At 49.8% G+C, this 27,969-nt stretch overlaps 1 protein-coding gene across 1 annotated transcript; it reads right to left on the bottom strand.

The window, feature by feature from the left end:
- Nucleotides 1-353: 353 nt before the first annotated feature.
- LOC135917345 (phospholipid scramblase 2-like) lies at nt 354-22,043 on the bottom strand. Its single transcript, XM_070524738.1, has 5 exons — nt 21,913-22,043; nt 14,502-15,064; nt 8,217-8,437; nt 3,531-3,860; nt 354-575 (listed from the first exon to the last, which is right to left on the bottom strand). Exons 2-5 carry the CDS (start codon nt 14,968-14,970, stop codon nt 501-503), a joined length of 1,095 nt encoding a protein of 364 aa, XP_070380839.1. The 5' UTR covers nt 14,971-15,064; nt 21,913-22,043; the 3' UTR covers nt 354-500.
- Nucleotides 22,044-27,969: the final 5,926 nt, after the last annotated feature.

Raw genomic sequence — 27,969 nt, 5'->3', positions numbered from 1 at the left:
GCCGGGCTGCTGGTGACGATGTTCAGAGCAACCAAGTTTGCTCTTCGCTATAGCCGTGTCTTCACTAAACGGGGACATGTACGCCATAACCAGGCTTTGCTTATTTTGCACTTCCTGTGCGAGCGCAGTGCAGCCGGCAGGTATCGCCCGTCTTCAGACATATGAGAGACAACAGGGTTCATGCAAAATAACGCGGGCCTTGTAAACATGCCCTTCCGGTTCTTGTGCGATAAGATGCGTGGCAAACGACTTATTCCAGAAGATCATCACACGAAACAATAAGCTGCAAGCATAAATGTCGCGCAAGAAACTCGTGGTAAAATCGTAAAACAATAGCCATCCTTTTGGCGAGGTACAGGAATAGACGGAAGTGTACTAAAAGGGCATTGTTCGCAAACATGCCGTCGACTGCCCAAAGGCCTCGATGTATGCCATGGTTGCGGCCCTTCTGGGCAGCCCGGCCGTCTTTGGGGACGCATAACGAAAATCGGCGATTTTTTTCATTGGTTGAATGTCCTGTATCGGGACCGTCTCCCGTAGTCCCGGCGCGTTGTACTCTCGAAGTATATGTAGTCCTGCGCAGAATCATAAAACCACGTCGAGTTAGTGGGTTTGTTCGAATCTGAGTGGTCGAGGGCTTTTTCGCAAAATATCGGAGATGCACATCGGGCATCGACAACACCGGTGTAACACAAAGCAGCATTCATTGTTATCAAGTCCTCTCCGAATCGAATTTCCCTACCGCGATCGGCCCCCTTCCTACTGTAGCGAAAAGAAGTGAATCGCGATGGAAAACTTCGATTTCGATCGCACTCGATCGTGATCAGCAGTGCCCTATGCGACACCGGTACCAGAAACTAGTACCCATTCATTATTGACGTGATGTCTTACACATGTACAAATTGCAACAGCCGAACGTTTAAAGGAGTGTGCTAAGAATTTTTCTGCGGACCAGCGTCGCTTTTATTTCCGACGAGGTGCATATGTTGAAGAGCGCTACGAAGACACAGACTAAAAGAGGAACATGTACGACGGAGAGGGCTACTTCGAACCAAATGTTTTTTTTTTTTTTGAAGAAACAGGATTTTACGTATATACAACCGAGAACAGCACCACCGTGACATCACGACCACTCTATCTCATTAGAAAAGCTATCTGTTTTTCGGTAAATGTCACCGAAGGGCAGCTAATGCACGTTCCCTCGGCCTTTGCAATGTAGAAAGGTTTTAATATCTCCCGTTCTAGTCTATCTCTAGGACGTGCCAGAAACCTGGTGTCACGAAGATACGGACGCCGATTGTGACGTTTACAGGGTTCAGCCAGCTGGCCCCCCGCATTGTTATTTACGGCCCAATTGTGCTCACGCGCCCTTTCATTGAAACACCCTCCGGATTGACCGATATAAACCTGTTGGCAACTTAGGCGTATCTCATATACGACGTTACTTTTGCACTCCGTGTATTGCGCTGCATGTTTATTAGAGCATGGTTCGGGTTTTGCCATCGTCAGCGTAGGGCGTATCTTGGCCAACTTACACAGTGCACTGAAGAGAAGATTAACACTGTCCCTTTGCGCAACCTTCTGAAGGTTGTGGGACACGCTGTGCACCCTAAGAGCACCGTGTAAGTTGGCCAAGATATGCCCTATGCTGACAAAGGCAAAACCCGAACCGCCGTGTTTCTCGAAGCGCCGTGTTTGTCTCCTCCTTTTTCTGGTCCTGTCGTCTAGCGCTGTTTGAATTTTACTGTTACCATGGAACACCAACTCGCCCAATCCGCTGCCCTTCTGCAGTAGTTGATGTATGGGAGAGGCCTTTGCCCTGCAGTTGGCGTAACCAGGCTGCTGCTGCTGCTGCTGCTGCTGCTGCTGCTGCTGCTGCTGCTGCTGCTGCTGCTGATGATGATGATGATATGAAGTAACAATAGTAGTTTTACCCGCCACAAAAGCTCGTAAACATTCTCTTACGAAATGAGCAAGCTTAAAGTCGTGCGTGCACCGCAAACAAACACGTCTCACTCGATGGATGCGGACACTCGCTGTCAAAACGCTGGCGTGAGGAAGCGCGGCAGCAGCAGCGAGCGAATGGACCTTCGTCCTGCCTCTCGCTTTAAAGAGAACTAAGCGGCGCGAACACAGCGCAGCCAAAGCTATCGGCACTCGGCGTATACCTGCACTCAGTACTCATCGTAGTTTGCTTTCAAAATAGCACTGTCTTAGCCGCACGATATGCAGCTGTTATACACGCCCCCTCCCCCCCCCTCTCTTCGGTGCCCTGGCGGGGTGGAAGATGGCGTCCCCGCCATCCATCCTTGCGGGCGCGAGATCAAGCCACCGTCATCGGTTTTCACTCGCACCTGCAGCCTACGGCGTGCGGCCACGGTAATTATGCGGTAATTCACGTTGACGACGACGACGTAAATGCGCCTGGATTGTTCATATATTTGCTGTGTTTACCTTGGAGACACGCGCCACAAGGCTGTTTCAAAAAGTTCTATAGCGATTTTTGCGGTAAACGTGCTATATATGCGTTAGCATCATGACGCACCTCTTTCAGTTCGCGGATTTAAACCGCGTTCACCAAATTACAATGTGTTGTTTAGGAAGATTACTCGACACGTGTCCTGCCTCTTCGAGGAGCGAAGTGCAACTGCCGGTGGTTTGGAGCAGACCACTGCCAATTTTATACATGTACAGTTCTACCCTGTGACCGGTCTCCCGTACTTCACACTTTTTTTTTTCATTTTGATGCTCCTAATCTTAACGCACTAACAGGCATACTCATATGGTCATCAGCCTAGTGGGCGAGCAACAGGTAACGGGAAGGCTAGTTTATTTGACTGAATTCAGAGTGATTCTTCAAGTTTCCTTGCGTAAGGGCAACCAGCGGAAAATCGCAAGTGATTGCTGTAGCTGGCATAGTGATACCGCAAAGACCTGTACGAGCACTATAGCACGGCTTTCTCGGTCGTTGGCTTTTGGACATTACTCTCACTTTCGCGAGATTTCGGCGCCACTGCAGACTTCGATGCGTGGGTCCACTTATAGCCGAACGCGTATCCTGGCACTGTGCCAAGACGGCGAGTCCTTGGCACTGTGCCAGGAACGCTGTGTCCCATTCCCTCCCACGCGCATTGCGCTGTAGTCACTCGAAAAATCCCGAAAGCAATTGCCTCCTCGAAAGTGAACTACCAACAATGCTGTCGCTGCAGTGGGACAGCCCTTTGCCAGCAGTGTCGTACGAGTGCTGTCGTTTGCCTGCTGCTAAGCTCCATTGATCTGGCGTGAGTGTGAGCCTTGCTGCCGTCCACCCGCAGTTACCCGCAGGAGCCACCGATTCGCTGTGGCTGTCCGCTGCTCAGCACGAAGTAGCGGATTCGATTGCACGGCAGCGGTGGCCGCAAATCGATGGAGGCTAAATGCAAGAAGGCTCGTGTACTTAGGTTTCAGTGCTAGGAAAGAATCCCCAGGTTATCAACACTATAAGCCCACCATCGCGCCAAGAATCCAGAATCAGTGAATCAACCACTTACAATGAGAAAGACCGCACCGAGCAGCACGGCCTTTATCTTCACGTCCAAATCCAAGGGGAAGGTGACCGTGAAGTTGTCGGCGTCGGTGAAGGCCTCCCTACACAATCCGGTGTAGTTCTTCGTTATCGCGCCCAGCTTGGTGACGCCGTCCGTGGTTAGGATTTCAAAGACCACGTCTTCGCAACAGATGGACGATGTACAGAAGGGGCCCTTGATCAGCATGACGACGTTCCCCTGGCTGTCCAGCACCGAGAAGTTCGGGAATATGATCGAGCACTCCATCCGGAGGGAGCCCATCATGGCCATGGAAGCATCGCGCACGTCCATTACCTGCGCCGAAGGAAAAAAATAATAGTAGTAGTAGTTATTCATTTCACGTGCCCATAAACAACCCTAACGTGCGTGAGCTGGCGCACACATATTGTTAGAAAAAGTAAAGCTGCAAGCAAATCTAAGTACTGAATAAAGGGAAAATATAAAAAGTTGGAACAACTGGGCACGATGACAAGGCGCCGACCATGCTCCCCGACTTTTCTATACGGCGCTCCCAGACGGACAACTAAGCAATGCCTTGTCTGTACCTCATTCAGAAATGGCGCTGCATTGCTTCAACCGACCGAAAATCCTCTTTTGACGATCCTTAGACCAAGCAGATCCTGGATCTACAGATTGCACACTACACTCTGTAGTGTGCAAGGCACTGCTCTCATCAACACCGGGGCACACCTTTCTATCATGAGTGCTCATTTTCGCGGAAAGCTAAAAAAACATTCTGACACGTGCGATGACTCAAGTCGCCCAGGTCACCGATGGCGGAACAGCTGCCGTTGTTGGAATGTGCATCACCCGCGTTTGCCCCGCTGATCGCCAGACAGTTCTATTCTCTGTCCTTGCCAAATGCCTGCAGGAAGTGATCCTCGGCGTCGACTTCCTTGCCGCGCACTCCGCCCTTATCGACTGTTCAGCCAGCACACTCCGTGTTGACAATTCCTCTTCTGGACCCCACTGACCAAGCTCTGAGCCGCCTCTCTTCCAGCAAGTACGGCCGCTTGCCACCGGAGGCCTTGATTTACGCAGACTTCGTGTCGGCTCCGCTAATTCCTGACGGCGACTACGTTTTGGCCTCCATCGCTGACACCTTCCTCACCCACGGTGTCACAGTACCGCAAACCGTTCTGTCTATAGTGGCGAACTGCATCTGCCTTCCGGTTGTGAATTTCAGATTGGCACCGCAAGTGCTGCCACAAGGCATCTCACTCGCCTTCATTTGCGCATTGGATGGACACGAAGCAGAAGATTTCACGGTGACCACTTTTAGCTTTTCGGCTCATCAGCAGTCATATATACTTGCCGTGACAGCGCCATTAAGTCGACGATCACTTCTGACTTAACACCGTAGCAGATTGAAGAACTCCACTTCGTTCTGCTTTCACACCTCGACGTTCTCGACATTGGGGGCCGTCCCTTGGCTCAAGCCAAAGGCGTGACTCATCGCATAAATACCGGCGATGCGATTCCTATTCATAGGCGCCCATGTCGAATGTCCGCCTGTGAGCGTCAAATTATTCAGTGAAGTTGACAAGATGCTCGCCAAGAACATCATCGAGCAATATTGAAGTCCCTGGGCATCTAGTCAGACAAGAAAGACTGCACACGGAGATTCTGTGTGGATTATCGGCAGCTTAACATAATTACGAAAGAGGACGTGTACCCTCTGCCACGCATTGACGATGCTCTTGAATGCCAGGATGGTGCCCGCTATTGCTCCTCCACCGACTCCACCGACTCCGGGTACTGGCAGGTTGGTGTGGACAGCATGAACCGTGAAAAGGCGCCATTTGTATTACCTGATTGCATTTACCAATTCAAGCTCATCCCGTTCGGACTTTGTTACGCTCCAGCCCCCTTTGAGCGCTTGATGGGACTCTCTGATCAGCGGTTTCAAAGGGTCCGCGTGTTTATGCCACTTGAACGACGTTATCGTTTCTTCACCAATAATTAACTTTAGAGACTCATATGGCGCGCCTCTCAGCCGTCCTCGACGTTTTCTGTCAGGCCAGACTGCAGCTGAACTCTTCCAAATGTCAGTTTGGCCACCACCAAATCACGGTGCTTGGCCCTCTTGTAGACACTAATGGTGCACAACCAGACCCGGAAAAAAAATATGTGCAGTCAGGAACTTCCCAGTTTCTCAAAGCATGTCCGCAGCTTTCGGGCTCTGCTCATACTTCTTCCGCTTCGTCAAGAACTTTGCGGACATAGCCAGGTCGCTTGCTGAGCTTTTGAGGCAAGACGTGCCTTTTTCATGGTGCCCTGAAGAGGCTTCTGCGTTCTCGCACCTCATCAGCCTGCTCACGACTCCTCCAAAAGTTGCCCACTTTGATCCTTCTGCGCCTACCGAGATCCGCACCGATGCAAGTGGCCATGGATTCGGTGCAGTACTAGCCCAACGCCAACTTGGCCATGACCGTGTCATGGCCTACGCTAGCCGCCTGCAATCAGCAGCTGAGCGCAATTGTTCCATTACACAGCGCAATTGTTTGGCCCTCGTTTGGGCGGTTGGGAAATTAAGGCACAATATAAACGGAACACACACTTTAGTTACCGACCGCCACCCTCTGTGCTGGTTGGTCTCTCTGAGATCCTTCCGGATGGCTTGGTTGCTGGGCCCGGCGCCTACAAAAATTTTCATATGTCGCCTGCAAATCCGGCTGCTTGCATCTGGATGAAGATTGCTTGTCCGGGTATCCTCCGGTGGACAACATTGAGAACGCAGGTGAGGACACGAACAACTCTTTCTTCCTCGTCGGACCAGATTCTCATAAGTGAAGAAAAAGAGCGCGACCCTTCATTCAGAGAAATCATCAGTCGCCTAGAATCATCGCCTAATGACGCATCAGCCCGCAACATTGCAATTCATGAGGGTGTCCTATACCCCTCGCATTTGCCAACCTGATGAACCTGACCTCTTTATTGTCGTGCCTAGAAACTTATGACGGAGTGTCAGCACTGAACTTCACAATGCGCCCACTGCCGGACAGCTTGGCGTGTCTCGCGACTACGAGATACGTCATTTTGGCGTATCTCGCGATTATAGACTACGTCATTTTTTTTTTTTGGCCAGGCCTTGCACGCTCCTTCTGCCGTTACGTCACCACTTGCGAATCATGTCAACGCCGCCTGTAATCAATCGACGTACCCAGAGCCATTAGTCCGCGTTAGACGACATATTAACTGGACGCTTGAACCGCACCCTCACGGGCACGCTCGCTATGGATGTTTCGCCGGACCACCTTGGTTGGGACCTTGCTCTTCCCTGCGTAACTTTTTGCGTTCTCGTCAGGATACCGCTCGATTTTTGACGTTCTTTCTATAGTACGCGCGCGAACCGACTTCACCTCTCGACACCGTGTTCCCGCTATCTGCCGCCTGCACTACTGAGTACACCCGTGAGGCCATCGCGCGGGCTGACCACGCCCGTCAGCTCGCCCGCCCTCTGCTTACGACGTCACAAAGCAACCAGAGACGTCGCCATGAGGTTTCGCACCGCGAAGTGACTTTCCCTCCTGGTGCGCTTGTGATTCCTTGGCCCCCTTCTCGCCGCGTGGGCCTCTCGTTAAATCGTCTTTCCCAGTACAGAGGACCCAACCGTGTACTGTGCCAGGTGACACCTGTTATCTGCTAAATTGCCCTGGTCAGTTCCATTCCGTCCGGTGACGTCGTGCATGTATCAAGGCTAAAGATTTACCACCGTGCTTCTGACGACTCCCTTTAGTGCTCTGGGACGGTGCTTCTGCCGCCGGGGGTAGTGCTACAGAACACTTATGTCATCTATCGAGAGCAGGTCTCGTAGATCCATCGCTTCTGAGCCCGTTCAGTCAAAAGTAGTGAGTAGTTTTCGTGCGACTGCGCTGGCCGACAGGCTTGGCGTTCGACGATAGAACCACCACTCAACGCCCAAAGATTTCGTCGGCCTCCATCTCCCCCCTCCCCCTTCCCCCCATGTATGGGAGCTGGGAACGAAGAGCGCCAAGGCTGTTTCACTCGTTTCCCGACAGCTTCGTTTCCACCCCTTCTCTGCCTCCTCTCCCCACCTCCTCTCTTACCATTCTATCTGCCTCCCTTTGGACTGTTACACGCTAGCAGAAAGGTAAGCGCTGCAGTCTCTGCAATGCTTACCGTAGGTAACGAACACCTTCCAGAAGGGCTTGGGTTTAAAGTGGACGGAAGCGTCAACCGGTCAGCAGTCGAGATAAGCGAGAGAGATTTAGAGTATTGGCGGACAAAAAAAAAAATAAAGCAGGTAAGAGGTTGATGCGACCGGATCTCTGCGCTGCAAGGTGCATTACAAAGCAAAAAGAAAAAGAAAAGAAAGCTTAAGGATATGTATAAAGAAATGCTACATGAAAACATGTCTAACATACCTGATTAAATCAAGCAGGCTAGGTCACTTTGTCATGCCCGTTTCCAAGGGGATGCCATTAAATCATCATCATCATGCTTTTGCGGGGGGTGTGGGAGTTCACGGATAATTGCAGAGATTATTGTTGTGACGCCCACGGAGTTCGAGAGGACGTTGTGGGTGGGTACGCAATGAAACAAGTTTCCGATTTCGGAACGGCGTAAGCGCTATTCGTACGATCGAACTCTAAGCCTCGCGGTAAGGGTTGGCCGATAGATACGTGCCTGGAGGCAGCAAAAACCGAGGCAGCTGCTGTCGCAGCGAAGTGGCCGGAACAGCCGCAGCGCTTGGACGTTGCGGTAGTCGAGCAGCGTCATCTCAAACGGTCGGATGTTGGCGCAGCATTGGCGTTGCAGACAGCCGCTCTCCTCCTTCGCCGTGAAGACGAATTGGCCCATGGTGTTCTTGACGACGTAGCTGTTTTGCATCTCCCACGACGTCATCACTGCGCGAGTTGAATACATTACGATATCATCGAGCGATGCTCAAGAGACCGAGCCGCCGCGCGGACGAAGAAGTTGGTTGGTGCCCTTGGCACGAGCGAGTGCCAGCCTGGCTACCTGGCTGCAGTGTAAATAGCGTGTAAATAGCGTATTTCGTCTGTGTCTTTCCACACGTAACATTTCTGGTGGAGGTGTGGGGTACTGGTGGAGGTGCGGGTGCGGTTGTGAGGTGCGGGGTGCGGGAACGCAACTGTGCACCCCGTGGACTTTCGTCCGGTCAGCTGTCTTAAGAATGTAATTGGTGCAGTCACTCGCCATCTCAAAGCGTAAAGGAAGAGACTGTACTGACACGTGTACTTATCCTTTCCTGTAATAGGGTGGCTGTCACTAGTTAACAAATGTTCGACGTTATAACGCTCAGTGGAAGGCGCGCCTTTCTGTATCGGAACTTTCCCGAATGTTGTCGCTCATCCTGTCCCTTGCCTATGGTGCAACTGAGCCTTCGGTAAGCTTGTTACATGGACGACACGAATATGGTGGTGCAGATTTTATAACTTGCGCGAGCGCAATGCGATTACACTGGAAGGTTCACTGAGCGCTGTGTGAATTGGCGACGCTTTGTGGTCCGCAGAGGTTTTCGACGATCGACGAGTGTGCTCGATACTGTCATCGTCTTGAGAGTTACTTGTTTTGCCGAGCACAGTTGGAGTTAAATTCGTAAAGCAGTTTTGACGACTGGATCTCCCTTGACAACTTTTTGTTGCAATGCAGGGAAGGCTACGAAGGTAAAGGGCGAAGGAGAGAGAGCGCTTGAGGAAAGAGTCGCGCATTTTCATCCGTGTTAGCTTTAGCTGGGGAAAGAACACATATAGAACTTATTTACAACGCCTATCTAAGACAAAGCACACTGCTGAGTGTTGAAGTTCGCCTATTTTGAGGCTTTTTCTTCCCCCAGTGTTGACAAACATGGCCGACATGGCCAACATGGCCGCGCCTAAGAAGCAAATATAGGATCTAAGGGCGCCGAAGAGTCGTGTTGCCAGTGATCAAATCATATTGTTACGTACTGAAAGACAAACAAAACACTAATTACTATTTGTTTACGAGAGCAGCGCAGCCACCAACGAGCTCCTGCCAAGTCCACATGCCCGGTTTCGTCTTCCTTCGCGCGATCTCACTTAAAGGGCCCCTCACCAGGTCTGGCCATTTGGAGCTGACAAGCGCGGAGCATATACTGCGCTATAACGACCGTGTCTGCATCGCTACCCGCCGCGGAAGGATATGAAATTTCACACCGAACGCCGTTTTGCATTCACGCGGCCGCCACGCTTCAAGCCGGACGGTGACGTAGTCGTGCCCCTGCGCCTACGTAGTCGTGTCCGCAGTGTGACGTCGCTCGTGGTGACATCGATAATTATTCAAGGCAACAGCTGGCATTTGTGTAGTATGTTTCTAGAATCGAGGAACCAAAGCTTCGCGGGATCCAATCCCGGCCACGGCGGCCGCATTTCGATGGGGGCGAAATGCGAAAACACCCACGTACTTAGATTTAGGTGCACGTTAAAGAACCCCCAGGTGGTCGAAATTTCCGGAGTCCTAGCTCCACTACGGCGTGCCTCATAATCAGAAAGTGGTTTTGGCACGTAAAACCCCGTAATTTCAATTTTTTGAATTAAAGCTTAGAGGAATGATAAAACACACAAAAAGAATGTCCTCGTGTTATTGTTTTACTTTGCACCGCAGCAAGAGAGATGTACACGGTCGTCCTTTATGAAAGGGAACACGCGAGCGCGTGGCCTGCGCTCTGCGGCGGCTGCCTACAGTGCCATCAACCTACAGCTAAAGAAAGCGCGTCCGCTTTTGGCGTCATCTATTGGCAAACAAAATAACGACCGTGCTTGTGCACCACGCTCGATTTGTTGGCGGCAGACGACGCGCTACAGCCATCGCCCGTTGCGCGAGTGAAGAGGGAGCGTAATCTAGCAGCGCTTGTCCACCGGCCATGACTCGTTATTTTGTTTGCCAACAGATGACGCCAAAAGCGGACGTGGTTTCTTAAGCTCTCGGTTGATGGTGCTGCAGGCAGCCATCGCAGAGCGGATGCCACGCGCTCGCGTGTTCCCTTTCATAAAGGACGACAGTGTACTTCCGTTTCGTCTGCCTGTGCCCACGTCGTGCACCCGCGCGCGGAGACATGGAAACTTTGTCATTGTCTACCGTGTTCCAGCGCGGAATCATGCTCTGTGATCCGCTTACGTATGTTTCAGTGTCCGTGCAGCAAAGACTTATACCGTTAGTCAGGTGTCCTCCTGAAGAGCGCGCAAATTCATGCGCTGCGCGAAACGAGACAATTTAGTTCTTTAAACGAGTTTTTAGTTCTTTCACCCTAATCAACATGGCTTCAGGAAAGATCACTCATGTGAAACGCAGTTAGCTTTATTTATTCATGATATTCATTTAAACCTCGACTCTAACATTCCGACTGACGCCCTGTTTTTAGATTTTGAAAAGGCTTTCGATAAGGTTCCACATTCTCGCCTTCTACTAAAATTATCACGCCTAAACATCCACCCACTTGTTCTTAACTGGATCCAGTGTTTTTTAACTAACCGAACACAGTTTGTATGTGCTAACAACCTTACATCTTCCGTTTCCTCCGTTCTATCTGGTGTACCTCAGGGCACTGTTCTTGGGCCACTCCTATTTTTAATCTACATTAATGACCTGCGATTCGCTGTAACCTCTGCAATACGTCTTTTCGCTGATGATTGTGTCCTGTACCGCAATATCAAAACCATCGCAGACGTCTCTACTCTTCAGGAGGACCTCTTTCGTATTCAAGACTGGTGTGCTACATGGCTCATGTCCCTAAACATTAGTAAGACTGTACATGTTTCATTCCATCGTCGACCTAACTACATTCCCCCTGCCTACAAGATTAACAACTGCACTATATCTACTACCGACTCCTTCAAGTACTTAGGAATTCACCTATCCAAAGATTTGTCTTGGACAAATCACGTAAGCCACATAATTAATTCAGCTAACAAAATTCTTGGCTATCTTCGCCGTAATCTCTTCATGGCACAACCACCCGTGAAATCAGTTGCCTATAAAACGCTTGTGCGACCAAAACTTGAATATGCATGTGCTATCTTTGACCCTTACCAAACTAATCTCACTAAAGCCCTTGAAAGCGTTCAAAACCGTGCTGCTAGATTTATTCTTTCAGATTACTCATATCACACTAGCGTTTCATCCCTAAAATCTAAACTAGACCTATCGCCTCTTGCCTCTCGTCGTCTCATCTCTCGCCTATGCCTCTATCACAAGTTTTTTTATTCCATACCTCCTGACAGCCAGCTGGTTCAGCTGGCTCATCGTGTTCGTCGAACAGGCCATCCGAACTCCGTAATCCCACCACAAGCCCGCACCACTACGTTCCTGCAGTCATTCTTCGTCCGAACTGCCCGAGACTGGAATGGCCTTCCCAGACAAACTGCACTCATCCGCGATGCAGCACGCTTTCGATCTGCCATTGAGTGTTCCGACTCATCCTTCTAATTTCCACATCATCAATCCCGCCTTTTACATGCCCACCCCTCATGTAATGTCCTATTTTGGACCCTTGAGGTATTAATAAATAAATAAATAAATAAATAAATAAATAAATAAATAAATAGAGAGTTTTAGTTTAGCGTACGCAACTATAGCGTACGCTATACGCTATAAAATAGCGTACGCTAAGCGGCGCACGTTTTCTACAATTTTAGTTGGCCGACGATATCTTCGGATCTCTGAGGCCATATTCCGTCGTTGCGGCTATTTCGCGCCTGTAGCGATATGTGGCGCTGACATCTCAAACGTTTCTTTCGTTAGGCTTCGGCTCGTTCGAAACGAGAAGCGATCTCGAAAACACCACGAAGTTATCCATAATACTCTGTCGTCGAAGCGACCTGAGACTAAGCGAAAGCCGTTTACACAGTCATTTGCTACGAACGAAGTGCATTTTACGAAAGCAATGCCAAATTCAATTCGAAGTGGGCAGCCGGGATCGCCGCCATGTTTCCCGCAAACCCCGCAAAAACGCTAACGCTAACTCGTTTGCGTTGCGTACGCCCGCTATACCCGCTATTTCGTTTAGCGTTCAGCGCATGCGCAGTGACGACCCGCTATTTTTTAGCGTACGCAATGGAATAGCGTACGCTATACTAAAACTGTCTAATCGCAACAGCTCGCGCGCGACGCCGTCAGCGGAAGTGCGCCGCGCCGCAAAAAAAAAAAGTGAGGAGAAAAATAAATGAAGGCGGGGTCCGTGACGTACGCGTCACGTGATCCTCGAGCTCCCGTTTGGGAGGACGCAGGGAAGGAATCGCGCTTGTGGAGGGAGAGAGTGTCTCGCTTGGCAGTGGAGCTCGCCTCCTGGATTAATGGCTTCGCGGCAGTGAAATATTTATATCTCGGCTAATAATGAGCCGATTTGAACATTTCTTGCAGCATAACGCTGCCTGGACGACACGCAGCAACTTTCAGCGTGTAACGAAAATTTGCTATGGGGCGTGGTTTAAGTATCTGCATCAAAATATTACGCGCCGAGAGACACAGACAAAGGAACTAATTGCTATGTATCTACAAGATCAGTGCAGCTTAGTGAGCAAAATGGAAACCAGCTCGCGTCAAGCCCATTTGTCCGTCTTCCTTCGTGCCATGTCTCCTAAGCGCCTGTTGTATCGCAACAATATTTACTTGCGATACCTAGTGTTTGCACTAGTTTCTTCTTGTATGCGAAACAGTTGGGCGTCGCATGTATCATCAGCAAATTTCTGTGATTGGTTGCGCTCTTTGTTACGCGGGATGGGAGCATACTCTCACCGTCAACACCGTCATCTTCATAAGAATAAAAAGTGCATTGAGCTGTGGACAACATTGTTGCAATATAACAATGTATCCGTTTGTCACCTCCGAGATATGTTCAAAGTCGCTATGATACCCAAAGCAGTGGCCTCACAAAACCTATAACAAGTTGCCAAGTGCGAAGGTTGCGCGATATTTAAGTGGTTAGGTTGCGTATGGGTTAGGTTCCCAATTGCGTATTAGAGAGTTGTAGATTGTGCTTAAAGACATTTCCGCTTACGGATCCCCGGGTTACGGGCTCCGTGTACAGCACTTGCGTTAGGTCAATGGAGCTTGGTATCTACCGCGCGACCATTTTCTCTTCTCTCCTGAACTGCTTATTGGCTACTCACCGTCACGTGATCGTGACGTAGCGGAAGCTCAGCCGAAGCAATCGATAGCATTCGGGCCGCGTGCCAGCGATCGACGACATGAATCTGTTTTGTGTCTTTTAAGGCATTAAAGCTTTTTTTTTGCATTAAACAACAAAGGCAAGTATAAAAGCCCGTTGACCACGCTCTCCGCTGTGGTCTAAGTGTGGTTGTAACCTTTACCGGATTCGTCTTTCATGCGGACGTTTCCGTGTCGGACAAACGAGGCGTTGTCTGAATGAGCTCGTGCGCGAACACACTAATGAGGTCAGTAAGCAAGGAAGAAAGAGGTAGCTAGCCACCTGTCATTGCATTGCGTTGAAAGTGGTCGTGAGCAACTTTTTTTTTTTTGTAGATTGTGCTGCATTGTCAAATTGCAATGACGAGCACTCACGGCTAAGCTGTGTTACCCTCCACATCCAGAACAGTGGTGTAAGATTTCCTTGCCATTCCACTCCTTCCCGAAGGAAAATCCGTTCTAATCGGAGAGGTTGCATTGTTGTTTTACGTTCACGCATGCTCCCGTGACGTGTGCCCGCGCTTTCCTTGCGAAGTGGCATACCTATACACGCTGTTAAAAGAATGAACACTTATCGCCTGAATGAACACTTAGCGCCTTGTCCAGTCGTCTTTCTTGTGTCTGTTGTTTTGCGCTAAACCAAGTATTCGTGGAATGAACACTTGGTTTGTTAGTCAGTGCGGTTGTCTATAGTCTCCTTCACGCCCGGTCATTTTGCGCCGTTTCCGCTGAAGTCTACACGTCCCTCCCCGGCAATCAGCCGCAGCGGGGAGTGACACGTACCTTCCATGAGCTCTATAGCTTGGTGAACAAGCAGGTGGTCGATCTGGACCAGGTATTCGAGACCGCTGGGGCAGCACGGGACGATCGGCACGGCCGGTGGCGCCAATCCCGGGGTCGGCATTTGGACGTAGGGTGGGCGCAGCGCATCCATGTAGCTGCCAGCCACGGGCATTCCGGCCACCGGCATTCCGGCCATCGGCATTCCGGCCACCGGCATTCCGGCGATCGGCATACCGGCCACTGGCATTCTGGCTTCGGGCATTCCGGTTGTGTGCGTTCCGGCCATTGCGGTATTTGGCACGGTCGCCGTGGGCCTGGGCGCCGGCGATCCTCCGGGTGCGGCTGCCGGTGCCGGAGCAGGTAGTGGTGCCCGCGGTGGTGCCGGCCGTGGTACCGCCGGTTGTGCTGGCGATGACGTCGGCTGCGATTTCGGCTGTGATGCCGGCTTTGAGGCCTGCCGTGATGCCATCGCGGGTGTGACGCCTCCTTCCTTTTCGAGAAAGCGCGGCAGCGGGTGAGGGCGCCTTGGCAGCTCCTTCTCAGACTCCTCAGTCGCGGTATGCCTGCGACGTGAAAGCGCGCGCCGTGAGAAGACTACGCGGGGAAGCATTCTCGGTCCATACCTATACCTCATGCCGAGTGGTCATTTACTTTGGCCGTGAGAGCGTGTGACGCTCAGCGTTGAAGGGAGGCAGTTACATATATATTTAACACTTGAGTATAACTTCATATTTAGTGAGTTAATCTGTATGCCCGTTTCCCCTCTCCCACCATCGTGTCTTTTAAAGGGACGGACGACTGTTTGTAAGGACCCAGCTTCTTTTTATATGGCGCAACGATTGTTTACACCTGCAGGGGTTCCTTCCAAAAGCGCGTGGATATTTTGCAAGCAGAATTTTTCGACTTGAGCGGCCAGCTCTCACTGTACCAGCTACGCTGCGAAGCGAGAGCAATACCAATAGCACGACTCGAAAATTGTGAAGGCCGCCCATCATTCTGCTTTCATAGGAGTGAGCGAAACTGTGGTGAACCACCTATATTTCGACCTTTTCACGCCATTTCGAAGATAAAAACTGGTACAATAGGTTAGCGTTGCTGTACAGACCTTTCTTACATTTATGCTGTGCTTATGCCAAAGTACACGCCCAGGTCACGGCTGGCTCGTCCCCGTCTTCAATATTCTGTCGATACTCGAGCCGAACCAACTCGTCCATCACGAAGGTGAATGCACCGCTACTTCTCTACTCAAAACAAACGAACGCTTCTGTGCACGTTGTAAGTTAAAAAAACGTACTTACAATGACAAAAAAGTGTACTGTGTCTCAATAGTCATATTAAAATCAGGAACCGCGTGACTTAGTCTTAGGTACGTCACGTGAGTGGTCACTTGTGCATCTTCATTCTGCTACGTGTTGCGCCAAGGATTATTTTTCGACACGTTTAGTGAAACGATTAAGATGTAAATACACGTTTAATGAGAAAATCGGGGCTCGTTTTAGAAAAGTCGATAGGCAATCCTTCCATCAGCGGGCTCATCTCGATTCATGGATCGAGCGATTGTCTGTGCCTTTAAAGGACACCTCACCAGCTCTGGCCATTTTAAGATGACAAGCACAGGGCGTACAATGCGCGCTAACGATCGTGGCTGCTAAGCGTTACATCCCCAGGCGTCGCGTAAAGGGTTCAAATTTCAAAACGAAACGCCGTTTGCCCTTCTCCACGCGCGCACCCCGCTCCCAGCCGCAGCGTCGACGTCGGTAGCGCATGTGCGCCTACTTAGCTGGCAGTGCTGTGACGTCACTCACAGTGACAGCGAGAATTATTCAAGCCAGCGTCTGCAATTTTTTTAAATCGGTTGCTTCACTCGACTGATTAATGTTCAGAGAAATAACAAAACATGCAAACCGAATCTTGGCGTGTTCTTGTTTTTCCTGAAGTACTAAAGCGCGAAGCAGACGACACAAGAAGAGACACGGACGAGCGCTTGTGTCGTCTGTTTGGCGTTTTAGTACTTCAGTAACATGCACCAACTAACCCAACAAAAAGTTCTGGAATATCTTTCTTGTTTTCCACTTCTACGGTAGCAAGAGATGTGCACTTCCATTTCGGCTGCTTTGTCACGTCGTGCAGTCGTGCACGCAGAGAACGAAATATATACGTCTTATTTTACGGCATTCCAGCCCCGCAGTCATGCTCTTTCATGCTCTTTCATGCTCTCGCGTCTGCCTCAGTGCTCGTGATGGTGGCTCTGACTTGTACCGCTATGCCGGCGAATTCTCGTGCCCAGCGAATGTAGTGAAGGCGACAACCAGCGCGCGAGACCGCCACCGGAAGTGCACCACTCAGCTAAAACGCACGCGTGAGAGAGAGAAGAGAGAAGGCGGGGCCCGTGACGTATTCGTCACGCGATCCTCCGCCTCCAATGTGGCAGAACGCAGGTAAGCAATTTCGCTTGCGGAGGCTAGACGGGGAAGTGGAGGGAGTGTCTATGCTCGTGGTGTGATGCTCACCTCGTGAAGTCATTCGGTCGCGGCACTTTCCAAATATTGCTATCTCGGCCAATAATTAAAGTCGAAAAATTCCTGTTCCTGGAGACCCCTCATAGGGCACGTAACAACTTCCTGGCTATAACCGAAATTGCCTACGTGGCCTAGTGAGGGGCTCTTTCAAGCGAAGCTTTTTTTTTTCCCCCTCTTTCTTCGTCTTTTACAGCGAAGCTGTTAGGCTCTCGGTGGTCGGCATTTTTCATGCGCTGTCCTCGAAGAACAAAATCTCACCAGCAATGTCTGTACCACCTAGGCAAGCAAAAATGCAATGGCTCTTCCCCCTTGTAATGCAGAGGCTACAAGCACTCAACACAGTGAAGTGAATAGTGCACATATTCATTGGAATCACGCATGCAACGTACGTAACAGCGTATACGTTTCGATAAAGAACAAGCTCGAAGCATGCATCTATCATCATCAGCAATGGCTCGTAGCCCGGTAAGGGGACAACTGACGTAGGGTGTGCGGATGCAAAGCGCGCATTAAAGCACCACAGCGTCTAGGCGACGCCAGGGAAGCGGCCGCTCTTCAGATGAACACTTTTGCACCCGTCGCGATTGTTTTGCGGTGATGGCATTGCTCGAGGTCGGGGGTTCGATCACGACCTCGCCAGCCGCATTCGGACAGGGGCGAAATGCAAGAACACTCTTGTCATCATCATCATCATCATCAGCCTGGTTACGCCCACTGCAGGGCAAAGGCCTCTCCCATACTTCTCCAACAACCCCGGTCATGTACTAATTGTGGCCATGCCGTCCCTGCAAACTTCTTTATCTCATCCGCCCACCTAACTTTCTGCCGTCCCCTGCTACGCTTCCCTTCCCTTGGGATCCAGTCCGTAACCCTTAATGACCATCGGTTATCTTCCCTCCTCATTACATGTCCTGCCCACGCCCATTTCTTTTTCTTGATTTCAGTTAAGATGTCATTAACTCGTTTGTTCCCTCACCCAATCTGCTCTTTTCTTATCCCTTAACGTTACACCTATCATTCTTCTTTCCATAGCTCGTTGCGTCGTCCTCAATTTGAGTAGAACCCTTTTCGTAAGCCTCCAGGTTTCTGCCCCGTAGGTGAGTACTGGTAAGACACAGCTATTATATACTTTTCTCTTGAGGGATAATGGCAACCTGCTGTTCATGATCTGAGAATGCCTGCCAAACGCACCCCAGCCCATTCTTATTCTTCTGATTATTTCCGTCTCATGATCCGGATCTGCCGTCACTACCTGCCCTAAGTAAATGTATTCCCTTACGACTTCGAGTGCCTCACTGCCTATTTTAAATTGCTGTTCTCTTCCGAGACTGTTAAACATTACTTTAGTTTTCTGCAGATTAATTTTTGCAGATAACGCTCTTGTACTCGGATTTAAGTGCGCGTTTAAGATTCCTTGGTGACACCCACTGCCGCGCGCGCCTCGTAATGAGATTGTGGGGTCGGCACGAAAGCCCCGTAATTAAAAGTTTAGCACTTCTGCCTCTACGCGTTGCACCGTGTGAGGCAATGATATTGCTAAGCTTCTCGCGGGCTGTAATGAACAATGGCGCGCAACCAGGCAACATGCGAAGTGCCTCGTGCGGCCAGTGGCGCGGCAATTTTGCGTGTATTTCGCGGGCGTCTTTCAATCTCTTGACAAACTGTTTTATGCAGCACGTATTGAGCAACAGAAACCTGTATCGGGAGTTTTTCACGTCCCTCTAAAATTTTTTCTCATTGACACCTTTCATATAATTTTTATGTTTGAGAAGTTGTTTAATTAGGACTATCTAATTAGGCGGAATGAAACAAAAATATATACAATTTGTGCATCACCAAGCGAAGGCAAACAACATTGCATTGGTTCGGCCCAGATACGTGGCATTCGCGTATTTTTAAACTCTGGCTAAATATAGTTGCGACATCGTGTATATATTTCGCATGTAGGCGGCGAAACATAGCTGTTGACTTTTCTACTGCAACAAACAGATAGCTACACCTCAGGTAGCATTCAATGTGTCTGTGTGTGTACTCGGGAATAAAACCGGAAGGTTTTTGGGCTTCACTGTAAGCAGGTGTATTCCCAGCCGCTGCAGCTCCATGGAAGCGCGACCGCTTTTGGAAACGTTGAAGGATACGGCACCTGCCTCCGTTCAATTGCTCGGAAAATTAGGAAGAAGCTGAAGCATGTATAGTTTCTTAATACTAACATAATACGCACGTACCAGTCCTTGACAATTTCTACAATATTAAGTACACTGGCGTTAAAAATCCTTCGCAATCCATATTTGATTAACAGCATTAACACTCGTCGTGTCTGGTCACAAGATATTTATGGCTACGCCTGCGGCATGGTCGGCCACGATGAAGAACTCGCATATTCTGGAAACCACGTGTGGGTGTGCTTCTCGCGGGTGCATTGCACAAAGGAGAGACGCAGCTGCCAAATATATTGTTTTGTATTGGGTTTTATGGCGCATAAGCAACTCAGGCTATCATGCGCCAAACACATGGTATAATTTATTTCAAAAATTGGGTATCCTCAGCGAAAGTCCTTGTCCGGACAAGGACTCTGAGGAGCCCAACAAATCAAATGGAGATCTCAGCCTTCTTCTCAGGACTGAGAAAATGGGTGAGGGGCATCATAAGATGAGTGAAAAAACTGGGTAAGAAATTTTAGAATAAGTAGTTCTGTGATATATTTCGTTTAGGATCGCTGCGTCTTTCAAAAAACTAAAGACAGATGCAGTTCCTACAAGTGGGTTATCTCCTAAAGGTAGACCAGCTGGGGTGAAAGGGAATGCGTTCAATGTAAAACACAGTAAAATAACTCTAGCGATTGGATGGATGCCCGGATTGGATTGGATTGGATTGAACCTAAACCACAAATCATATTGACCGCAAAAAAGACGGGGACATAGGAAGAAAACAAATGTGTTTTCTTCCTATATGTCCCCGTCTTTTTTGCGGTCAATATGATTTGCAGTAAATACCAACTAGGCCAAACTGAAGTTCTTCTGAACCTAAACCACTAAAATCTTTTCCTTCTTGGTTAGCGAAAGGCAGCGCATGCGCGGGACTAAGGCAAACTTACTCGTGTCAACGTTTTAGTTTGCCAGGTTCTCAGTGTTTTCGCGCTGTATACCCGGTCGTTTAAGTTGTGTCCTCCATCTCATGTCGTTTGCAATACTGCCCTAAGCTGGAGGCGTACACTGACAATGTATACTCGGCTGAATTCAGTCTCGGACGTTACCGTCCGAATTACGGCTTAATTAGAAAGTTTCGTTTTTGCTTTCTGCGTGCTACGTTAGAGATACTGACGTGTTTGGAGCTTTGCGCACGCATGTCGTATACCGCGAATATAGCAGACGACGCGGATGAACACCTCTCTTGTTAACGAAGTCAAGGGTTTGACGAAAGCTAGTCTGGTCGGGATTGCTCATAGTCACACTCTTAGAAAAATTTACACCCTTTGGGGCGTATCTTGTCCCACAACAATAATCGTCATCCGTGCTGCCCGCGTTTCCTTTCTTTAACGCTGCGAGCCCGGTACTTTCCAGACACGAACGGCATGCGCCTTATCAGCGTGACGCAGCATTCTCGACAGGAAAGCAGAGAGCGCCGAGTTTTCAGGTAAGGAAACGCAAGCAAGGCAGATGACGATTACTGTTGTGGGACAAATATGCACCCCAAAGGGTGCAACCGTTTTAAGAGTGCAACGGTAAAGCGGACGTCGACCGAAAACATAAACACAATTAAACAACATCGTTTCGGCTCCCATATAAGGGGGAAAACTGATAAAAAAAAAGGGGGGGGGGCGGGGCGGTTATGTATACGTGTGGATTCATGGCGCTAACAGCGGGCATGAACGGAAGGGAGGTTGCCGTCATTGCGGTTCAGCGGGTATCAGTAGTCTGGATGGTAGGCTACGCTTTACTCGAGCCACAAATTGAGGAAAATAGTCGTTACGTTAAAATTGTTTTCTGTTTCGTTTTTGGTCGACGTCTGTTTCACCATCGAATATGAGCAATCCCGACCAGACTATACCTCTCGAATTCCATTCGGCCTTCGTATTGGCTAAGGAGCCGTGCAACTTCCACAGTGCTACAAATTTCACTTGAGATAGAGCACAAGCTCTTCACCACCGCCGTAAATTGGCCCTTGCAGCAAAGGGGTTTGGTTAAATACTCCGTGTTTGCATTGGAATTCAACAGAGAAACCAAATAACTATCAAGTTACCTCGGCAGTCCTTTTGCGTCACCGAGGAAGTAATGCGTGGCAGAGCGAACACGCCATGGACTGACTCCCAAAGTCGAGGCCACGAGACAAAGGACAGTTGCTGAAGTGAGGGTAAGCGAGGGCTCTAATGGAACGCAGATATTTTTTCTAGCGTTTGTAAAGTCGCGTACATTTTATGCATCGAAGAAGGACTGAGGGGTTGAAGGGCCCAAGGAGAGAGAGGGCGAGGGCAGTAGAAAGAGAAAAATGAAATATGGACGAAATAGCTGGCCTTACGGTGTTCGCCATGTGCCCAGATGTAAAAAATGAAGTTCGATCATTCTAACTTGTGTAAAACATTTTTAGAGGGGGAGGAAAATATAAGGAGAGAAGCCAGAGACGTTTCTTAAGAGTCTGCAAAACGTGCAAACGGCCTTAAAATAGGCAATTAAGCTTAAAGCCCCACGCCTCCTGGGAAAGACGTGGGCCTTAAAGGGCTTCTTCGAGGTTATTGCGCTTTACGGTGAGCGATGTCCGCTTTCGGCTTGAACGTCCGACGAGCCTGAACCACTGGGCATTCTGTCTCGGATGGATGTCCAGGCTCTCAATGGGCGATACCGTGCTTCACTGCGGCGGCCTGTGCGCAGCCAAATTATTGAAGAAGCTCCACTCACCCCAACGGCTCGCACAGCGGGTCTCTTCGTGCTGCAGCTGCAGGTCGTCGTCAGGACTGGTCCGCCGGCGGCCGCGTTCGGGGCGAGCTGTCGGGCACGTACCGCGCGAGCTCGTGCCAGCGCGAGGTGCGATGATGGCGATGGGGGCGACGATCCTTGGGCATGGCACGCACCCACGCCATTGGAGAACGAAGCCACAATCGGAGCTGGGAACGCGCAGCTACGCACAGGAACAAAACTAGAAGGCAGACAACACGGGCAGATGTAACTCAAGCACCCGTAGCGAAGGGCACAAGCACGTCTCTCTCTCTCTCTCTTTCCGGACACTCTCTTCCCGGACACAGAGACGCTCATATCACGCACAATGAACTTACTAAATTCTTTTACTTAGAGAGAACGGTTTTCCAGCCGCCTCACTCCAAGCTAAGCAGACCGCAGGCGCTCACGCTCAGACTCATGCACACGAACTCCTAGCCAAATGCGGCGTCCCTTAACAGCGTATATCCCGAGATATACGCTGTTAATTGTTCTTGCGTGGCCTGTGGTGAGGTTGCTACTTTGCCTCATATGTTCTGGGAGTGCGGGTCGCTGGGCCGGAAGTTCACCAAGGAAGGGTTGGGCGCGCTCCTGCGAAGTCCGGTCTTTGAGGACCAAATTTTGGCTGTCCGGCACGCCCGCGATCGGGCAGGCAGGCTAGATCTGTCAGTCCCGTCGTGGGATTAGCCGGGTGCGCGTTTTACCGCGTTTTGCTGTACCCAATAAAACTTTGCTCGCTCGCTCACTCACTCACTCACTCACTCACTCACTCACTCACTCACTCACTCACTCACTCGCTCGCTCGCTCGCTCGCTCGCTCACTCACTCACTCACTCACTCACTCACTCACTCACTCACTCACTCACTCACTCACTCACTCACTCACTCACTCACTCACTCACTCACTCACTCACTCACTCACTCACTCACTCACTCACTCACTCACTCACTCACTCACTCACTCACTCACTCACTCACTCACTCACTCACTCACTCACTCACTCACTCACTCACTCACTCACTCACTCACTCACAAGCACGTGGCAGGTAGCTTTCTCCGTCACGTGGATATACGTGGTGTATATGATACTACCTTTTGGGATCGGCATGACACTTGTCGAGCGAGTATTATGTTGATAGCAATGTTGCATCCCCACTGACACCAGCCTAGGCAACGCAGCTTGCCTACCCGCTTGGCAGTTTCGAAACTATGGCACGTACCTACATAGATGGATTGGCCAAGGACCGCCAGACCAAAACTAAAATGAGAATCGAGGCAGATATACAGGGCGATATAAGTGCTGGGGAATAAAAACACTATATGAATTACGCTGGATTGTTTGAAAATGAATGCAATGAAACTCGAAAGTGCGTCAACAATTTTCTAGAGAGGATTGAGATAATATCGATTTATTGCGCTGATATTTCTGTGTTGCCAGCGAAATTACATATGGCGAGGCTCCTGTAGCTGAAGCCCAGAGCAGAATCCCCGGTAGAAAGGACAATTTTACTTTAATTGGACCAAGCGTTTCGTGGCCAATATACCGAAGTGGGTATTTGTCATGTGAAGTACATCACCATCATCGTTAATTGGGAAAGTCAATCGTGTCGAGTGAGTTGGTGAAACGGTGCCCTGAGAAGTATTCTTTCGTTGTACCTAAAATCGAGAAAATAGAAAGAAATGGTCTTTTGTCTGCATTTTAAAACAGAAGTGACAAACAGAGGACTGCGTCAGATGAGCCATGTGCAAATGAAAATTTAACCAGGGAATGTGGCATCGCAATCTCATATATGGAGCTGCATAATAACTAACTGCATATGCTGGAAGTCAAAATTCAATAGTATTGCTTGTTTCGTTTACGCTTTACACAGGCGGAATTTTCTGCATCTTGCTTAAGAGACCACCTACTCAGTAACCGGCAAAACCGAAACTACCGGACAATCCAGGAAAGCTTTGGAAAGCGAGTCCGCCATTTCATTCAGATGTAATCCTCTGTGAGTCTGAACCCAAATTAAGTGGACTACCTGTAAATATGGAAAAAGCAAAAAATGAAACGTCCTCAATATATTTGTCTGTTCTCGAAGTAAGATCGAGATGAGCACACGGATAGTGAATGTGTTAGATTAGCAGATGTCAGCATCGTTGATGACAACTTGGGCTCTGCTGGAACGATGGCAATTCACTCGGGACAGCGCTACGCCTATATATGTGACTATTTACCCTCCAAAATAATTTGATTCACTGAAAAACTCTTCTATGAGGAGGTGCAAATAATTTTAAAGAACTTTTTGCAGTGACAATGGTGAATCTGTCTTAATGGGTGAACGGGCTTCTTGGTAACGTACATTGCTTCGCATAAATTTAAGAATGCCCAGGCGATCTCGCAGTTTTTTTTATTACGGCGATGCGAGTAACTCTTTGCACTGGACCACCAGAAAACAGCACGCCAACAAAATACTGCTGCAATGTACATTTCGCAGATCATTACCCAATTGCTTATAAGCGCTAACCGAAGCGTCTGTTGCTAAGCTTGCGAGGCACAGCTGCAACGCGCACTGCTCTTGTCGCTACATATTGAGTGTTACGACATCGAATGAGCTTTTTTTTTATTGGGGCAGCGTTTATATGGAAACTCCAGGCGCCCTTCAGCCGCCGATGCCGGTGTCGCCGTCGCCGTGATGTTCTCTATAGAATCCAAGTGCGAGAACACCGTGGGCGCGCGCTGGATGCTGTAAGGGCGAGTGAAAGCGTGCGAGGGTGAGCAGAGGGGGATGGCTTGTTCTCGCTCGCGCAATGGTGTAAGGTGGGGAGGGTGCGCGCCCTCTCCCACCGCGCGTGAAGCACCGAGGGTATGTGTGTTTAGAGTGGGGGAGGGGAGGCGGCGCGCTCTACTCCGTTGGCGGCTGCGTATGGTGCGAACGCGAGGGTCCTATCTGGCAAGCTATTTGCCATAAGTAGTGTCAGCCGCACGGCTACGCATGCCCTATCTGGAAAGCCATCTGCTATGGGTACAGAGTCTACGTGCGCCCAGGGTTCATGTAGCGTCGTGTGCGCTAAGTTCTCGCCGCGTACTTGGCGTTGAAGTGAGAGGCAACGCGAAGGTCTGTTCGCTCGCTACTGCTGCCGCTCTTTCTAACGCCAGTGTTCTGTGAATGTGCGCGCTCATCGAGCGAGATCTTGTTGACGTTTGCCGGTGCTCGAGTGGCACCATGCTTGTTAGTTCAGTTACTAGGCGAATGTTTACGAGACCATACAGCCGTTAAAAGTGCTATCGTTACTTCTTATAGCTGGATACTAATTTGCTGTCGCAATTGACGTTTCACCTTCCTGGCGAAACGGCGAGTTTTTATATCTGTATCACTCCCAAGAGTTTTAAGGAGTCCACTTGAGGAATATTGCACTTTAAAGATATACGACGGAAACATAAATGTGAATTGATAAACAAAATGCAAGTAGGGCACACTTATTCTCATTTAAAGGCGTATAATACAGCCATCTAGCCATGGCTCAAGAGAACAAAACTACGTAGAATTTCACAGACGGAATGCATGTATATCGCTCGCGGACGCAAAGAATGCAATGTGGTCTGCGTAGACATGAACATGAGCCTCTCGATATACAAACACAGAGCGCATCAAAATAGTCAACAGTACCGGGGAAGGTATATTTCCTCCTTGAGAGACTCCTCGCACCTGCTTATATTTTGACGTTGAAACTATTGTTTTGAGGCGAAAGCCTCAGAATTCTGTGTTTCAAGGTCACGTTGTGAGGTACAGAAAAGCGGTGGGTGCCAATGCCGGCCGAACTGAGTATCTGCGTACACATGGGCCACTTAATTTTACCTTCATCTTGGCATTAAATACATTGTCTTGTGAATATAACCCCTGTAGTGTATAGTCTTTGCAGAAGCGCTCGCTCACAACCTATAGTGGATATGAGCCACACGCTAGAGAGGAATTATTTACATAATCCATACGGTACAAGCATTCTGCTCAAATCACGAAGGCTTCGCATTTCGTGGTCATCGGCCACAATTTGGTCTTCCAGTTTGTTTTTTTTTCATCACCAAATCGTAGGGGTGCTTTCGGAGTGTCCAGTCCTCGAACCTGCGACCATGGGCTCAGCACAAGCACTCTGTAGCCACATAGCCGCCATCGGAACGCTTCTTTTGCAAAGTTTGTTACATCCTCATCTGTTCTGGTCCTCGTTTGCACGCACGCACGCACGCACGCACGCACGCACGCACGCACGCACGCGCGCACGCGCACACACACACACACACACACACACACACACACACACACACACACACACACACACACACGTTTGCGGGCTTTTGACCAGAATATCGACGGAGCGGTTTCATTCGCGCGTTTTCACGACACACTGGTCAGCCTCACCTCCCGAGTCGCCACGGCCGCTAAGACAAACATACAGCTTCCTCTGAACTCTGTAGCCATACAGCTGCCTTCGAAAAGCTTCGTTTGGAAGTTTGTTGCACTCTCATCCTCTGTTCCAGTCCTCATCTTGAGTTCTCAATTACACGTTTCCTGGCTTTCGACTGGGGTTTAGGCCGAGTGGTTTTGTTCGACCGTTATCACGACTCTATGGCGAGTTTCATCTCGTGCGAACGTCAGACTGAGGGCTCGGGTAAAGCGTTGACGCATTAAAGGGAAGCTGAAGAGTCTGTCGAATTTAATAAGACGCTCATATACGGATGCGGGAACCTTATAAACCATGTAGGTCAAATTTGGGGGTTTTTTTTCAAATAGGAGCGACGTAATCGTCGGTTGAAATTGCGCTGTAGCTCCGCCCCCCGTCGAATGCCGCGCGCTGCTGCTGACGCTGACGATGCGAGCGGAGACCGGAAACCGCGGTGTTGTGACGTCAACTTTAGTGTTTTGCTCCTTCGCAGCCTGCGCGACCGTGCCTGACCGTGCTTGTTTCTGCGTGCGTGCCATCGTAATCTGCTTCGATCGACCCTGCATTTCTTTGTTGGTGCGTCTGTGTGTATATAGAGTGGTGGTCAACGTGCGCAGCATCAACTGATGTGGTGGGCCGATCATGCCGTCTTTCTGTGCAGCCTACGGTTGCACGAACACCAGCGGCCGCGACGATGTTGTCTTCCATTGCTTCCCGCAAGACAAGAAGCTTTTAAGGAAGTGGGAGGCTGCTGTAAAGCGAAAGAATTTCAAGCTCTCAAGAACAGCACTGCTGTGCTCCAACCACTTCCGTGACGACGATTATCACCAGAATTTCCTTTAGCAGGCTTTCTAAACGCAGCGCGAAAAGATCGGAGCAATGAAAACAAAGACGGCACGAGCGCGGCCTGACTGATGATAACTGGTGTTGGAAGGCCTTATGAATACACGAAGTCGCCCAAACCTGGATTTTGATGTACTGTGAGCTCCTTCATGTTAGCATGCTGAACGGAAGGTGCATGTTTATTTCCCGCCCTCGACGTAGGTTTCGTCGCAAAGCGCCGCGAATTATCTATTTGCACGTGTGTTGTAAAACAGCCTGCACGCAGCTACCATAACGCAGTGCAAATGTAGAGTTTGCATGCGCTGGAAAGCCGGCGCACGCCAGGACGCTACGCTCCCCCCGTCTCTCGCGCACAGCGAGAAACCGACCGTCTCACGTAGCCGACGGAATTCGCCGCCTTTACGACGTCGGTTACGAGTAGTGTGCGGATGGCGCACAGATGAAGGTCACTACACGTAATGCATGAATCGGGAAGCTTTTCACGCGTTTGAACCGTCTTTGTAGGTTGCCGACAGCTTTGGACAGCGCACAAATGCCGACGATCGCATCCCCGCTTACGTTCCACGAGGAGGTATGCAGGAACACAACACTGCAGTTGGTTGACCGGAAACGAGCTCACTAGATCGGCGAAAGATCGGCGAGATCACTAGATCGCTTTGCAAAAAACATACTCACCAAAGAGCATTTCCAACACGAGGAGATCCCAAGACTTCGCTTTCGTTCTCGTCGAAAGCACTGCTCGCACCAGCATCGTT

The sequence above is a fragment of the Dermacentor albipictus genome, chromosome 9, assembly GCF_038994185.2.
Source record: "Dermacentor albipictus isolate Rhodes 1998 colony chromosome 9, USDA_Dalb.pri_finalv2, whole genome shotgun sequence".
Classification (NCBI taxonomy): Eukaryota; Metazoa; Arthropoda; class Arachnida; order Ixodida; family Ixodidae; genus Dermacentor; species Dermacentor albipictus.
This window is presented reverse-complemented; position numbering and strand designations above follow the sequence as displayed.

What these genes read in the sequence shown, in the direction of transcription:
- LOC135917345 (XM_070524738.1), bottom strand. Translation starts at nt 14,970, where the DNA reads ATGGCATCACGGCAGGCCTCAAAGCCGGCATCACAGCCGAAATCGCAG. An exon ending in AGCTATAGAGCTCATGGAAG is followed by an intron (nt 8,438 to 14,501) that starts GTACGTGTCACT and finishes CAACTCGCGCAG; the next exon opens with TGATGACGTCGTGGGAGATG. An exon ending in TCGGTGCGGTCTTTCTCATT is followed by an intron (nt 576 to 3,530) that starts GTAAGTGGTTGA and finishes GATTCTGCGCAG; the next exon opens with GACTACATATACTTCGAGAG.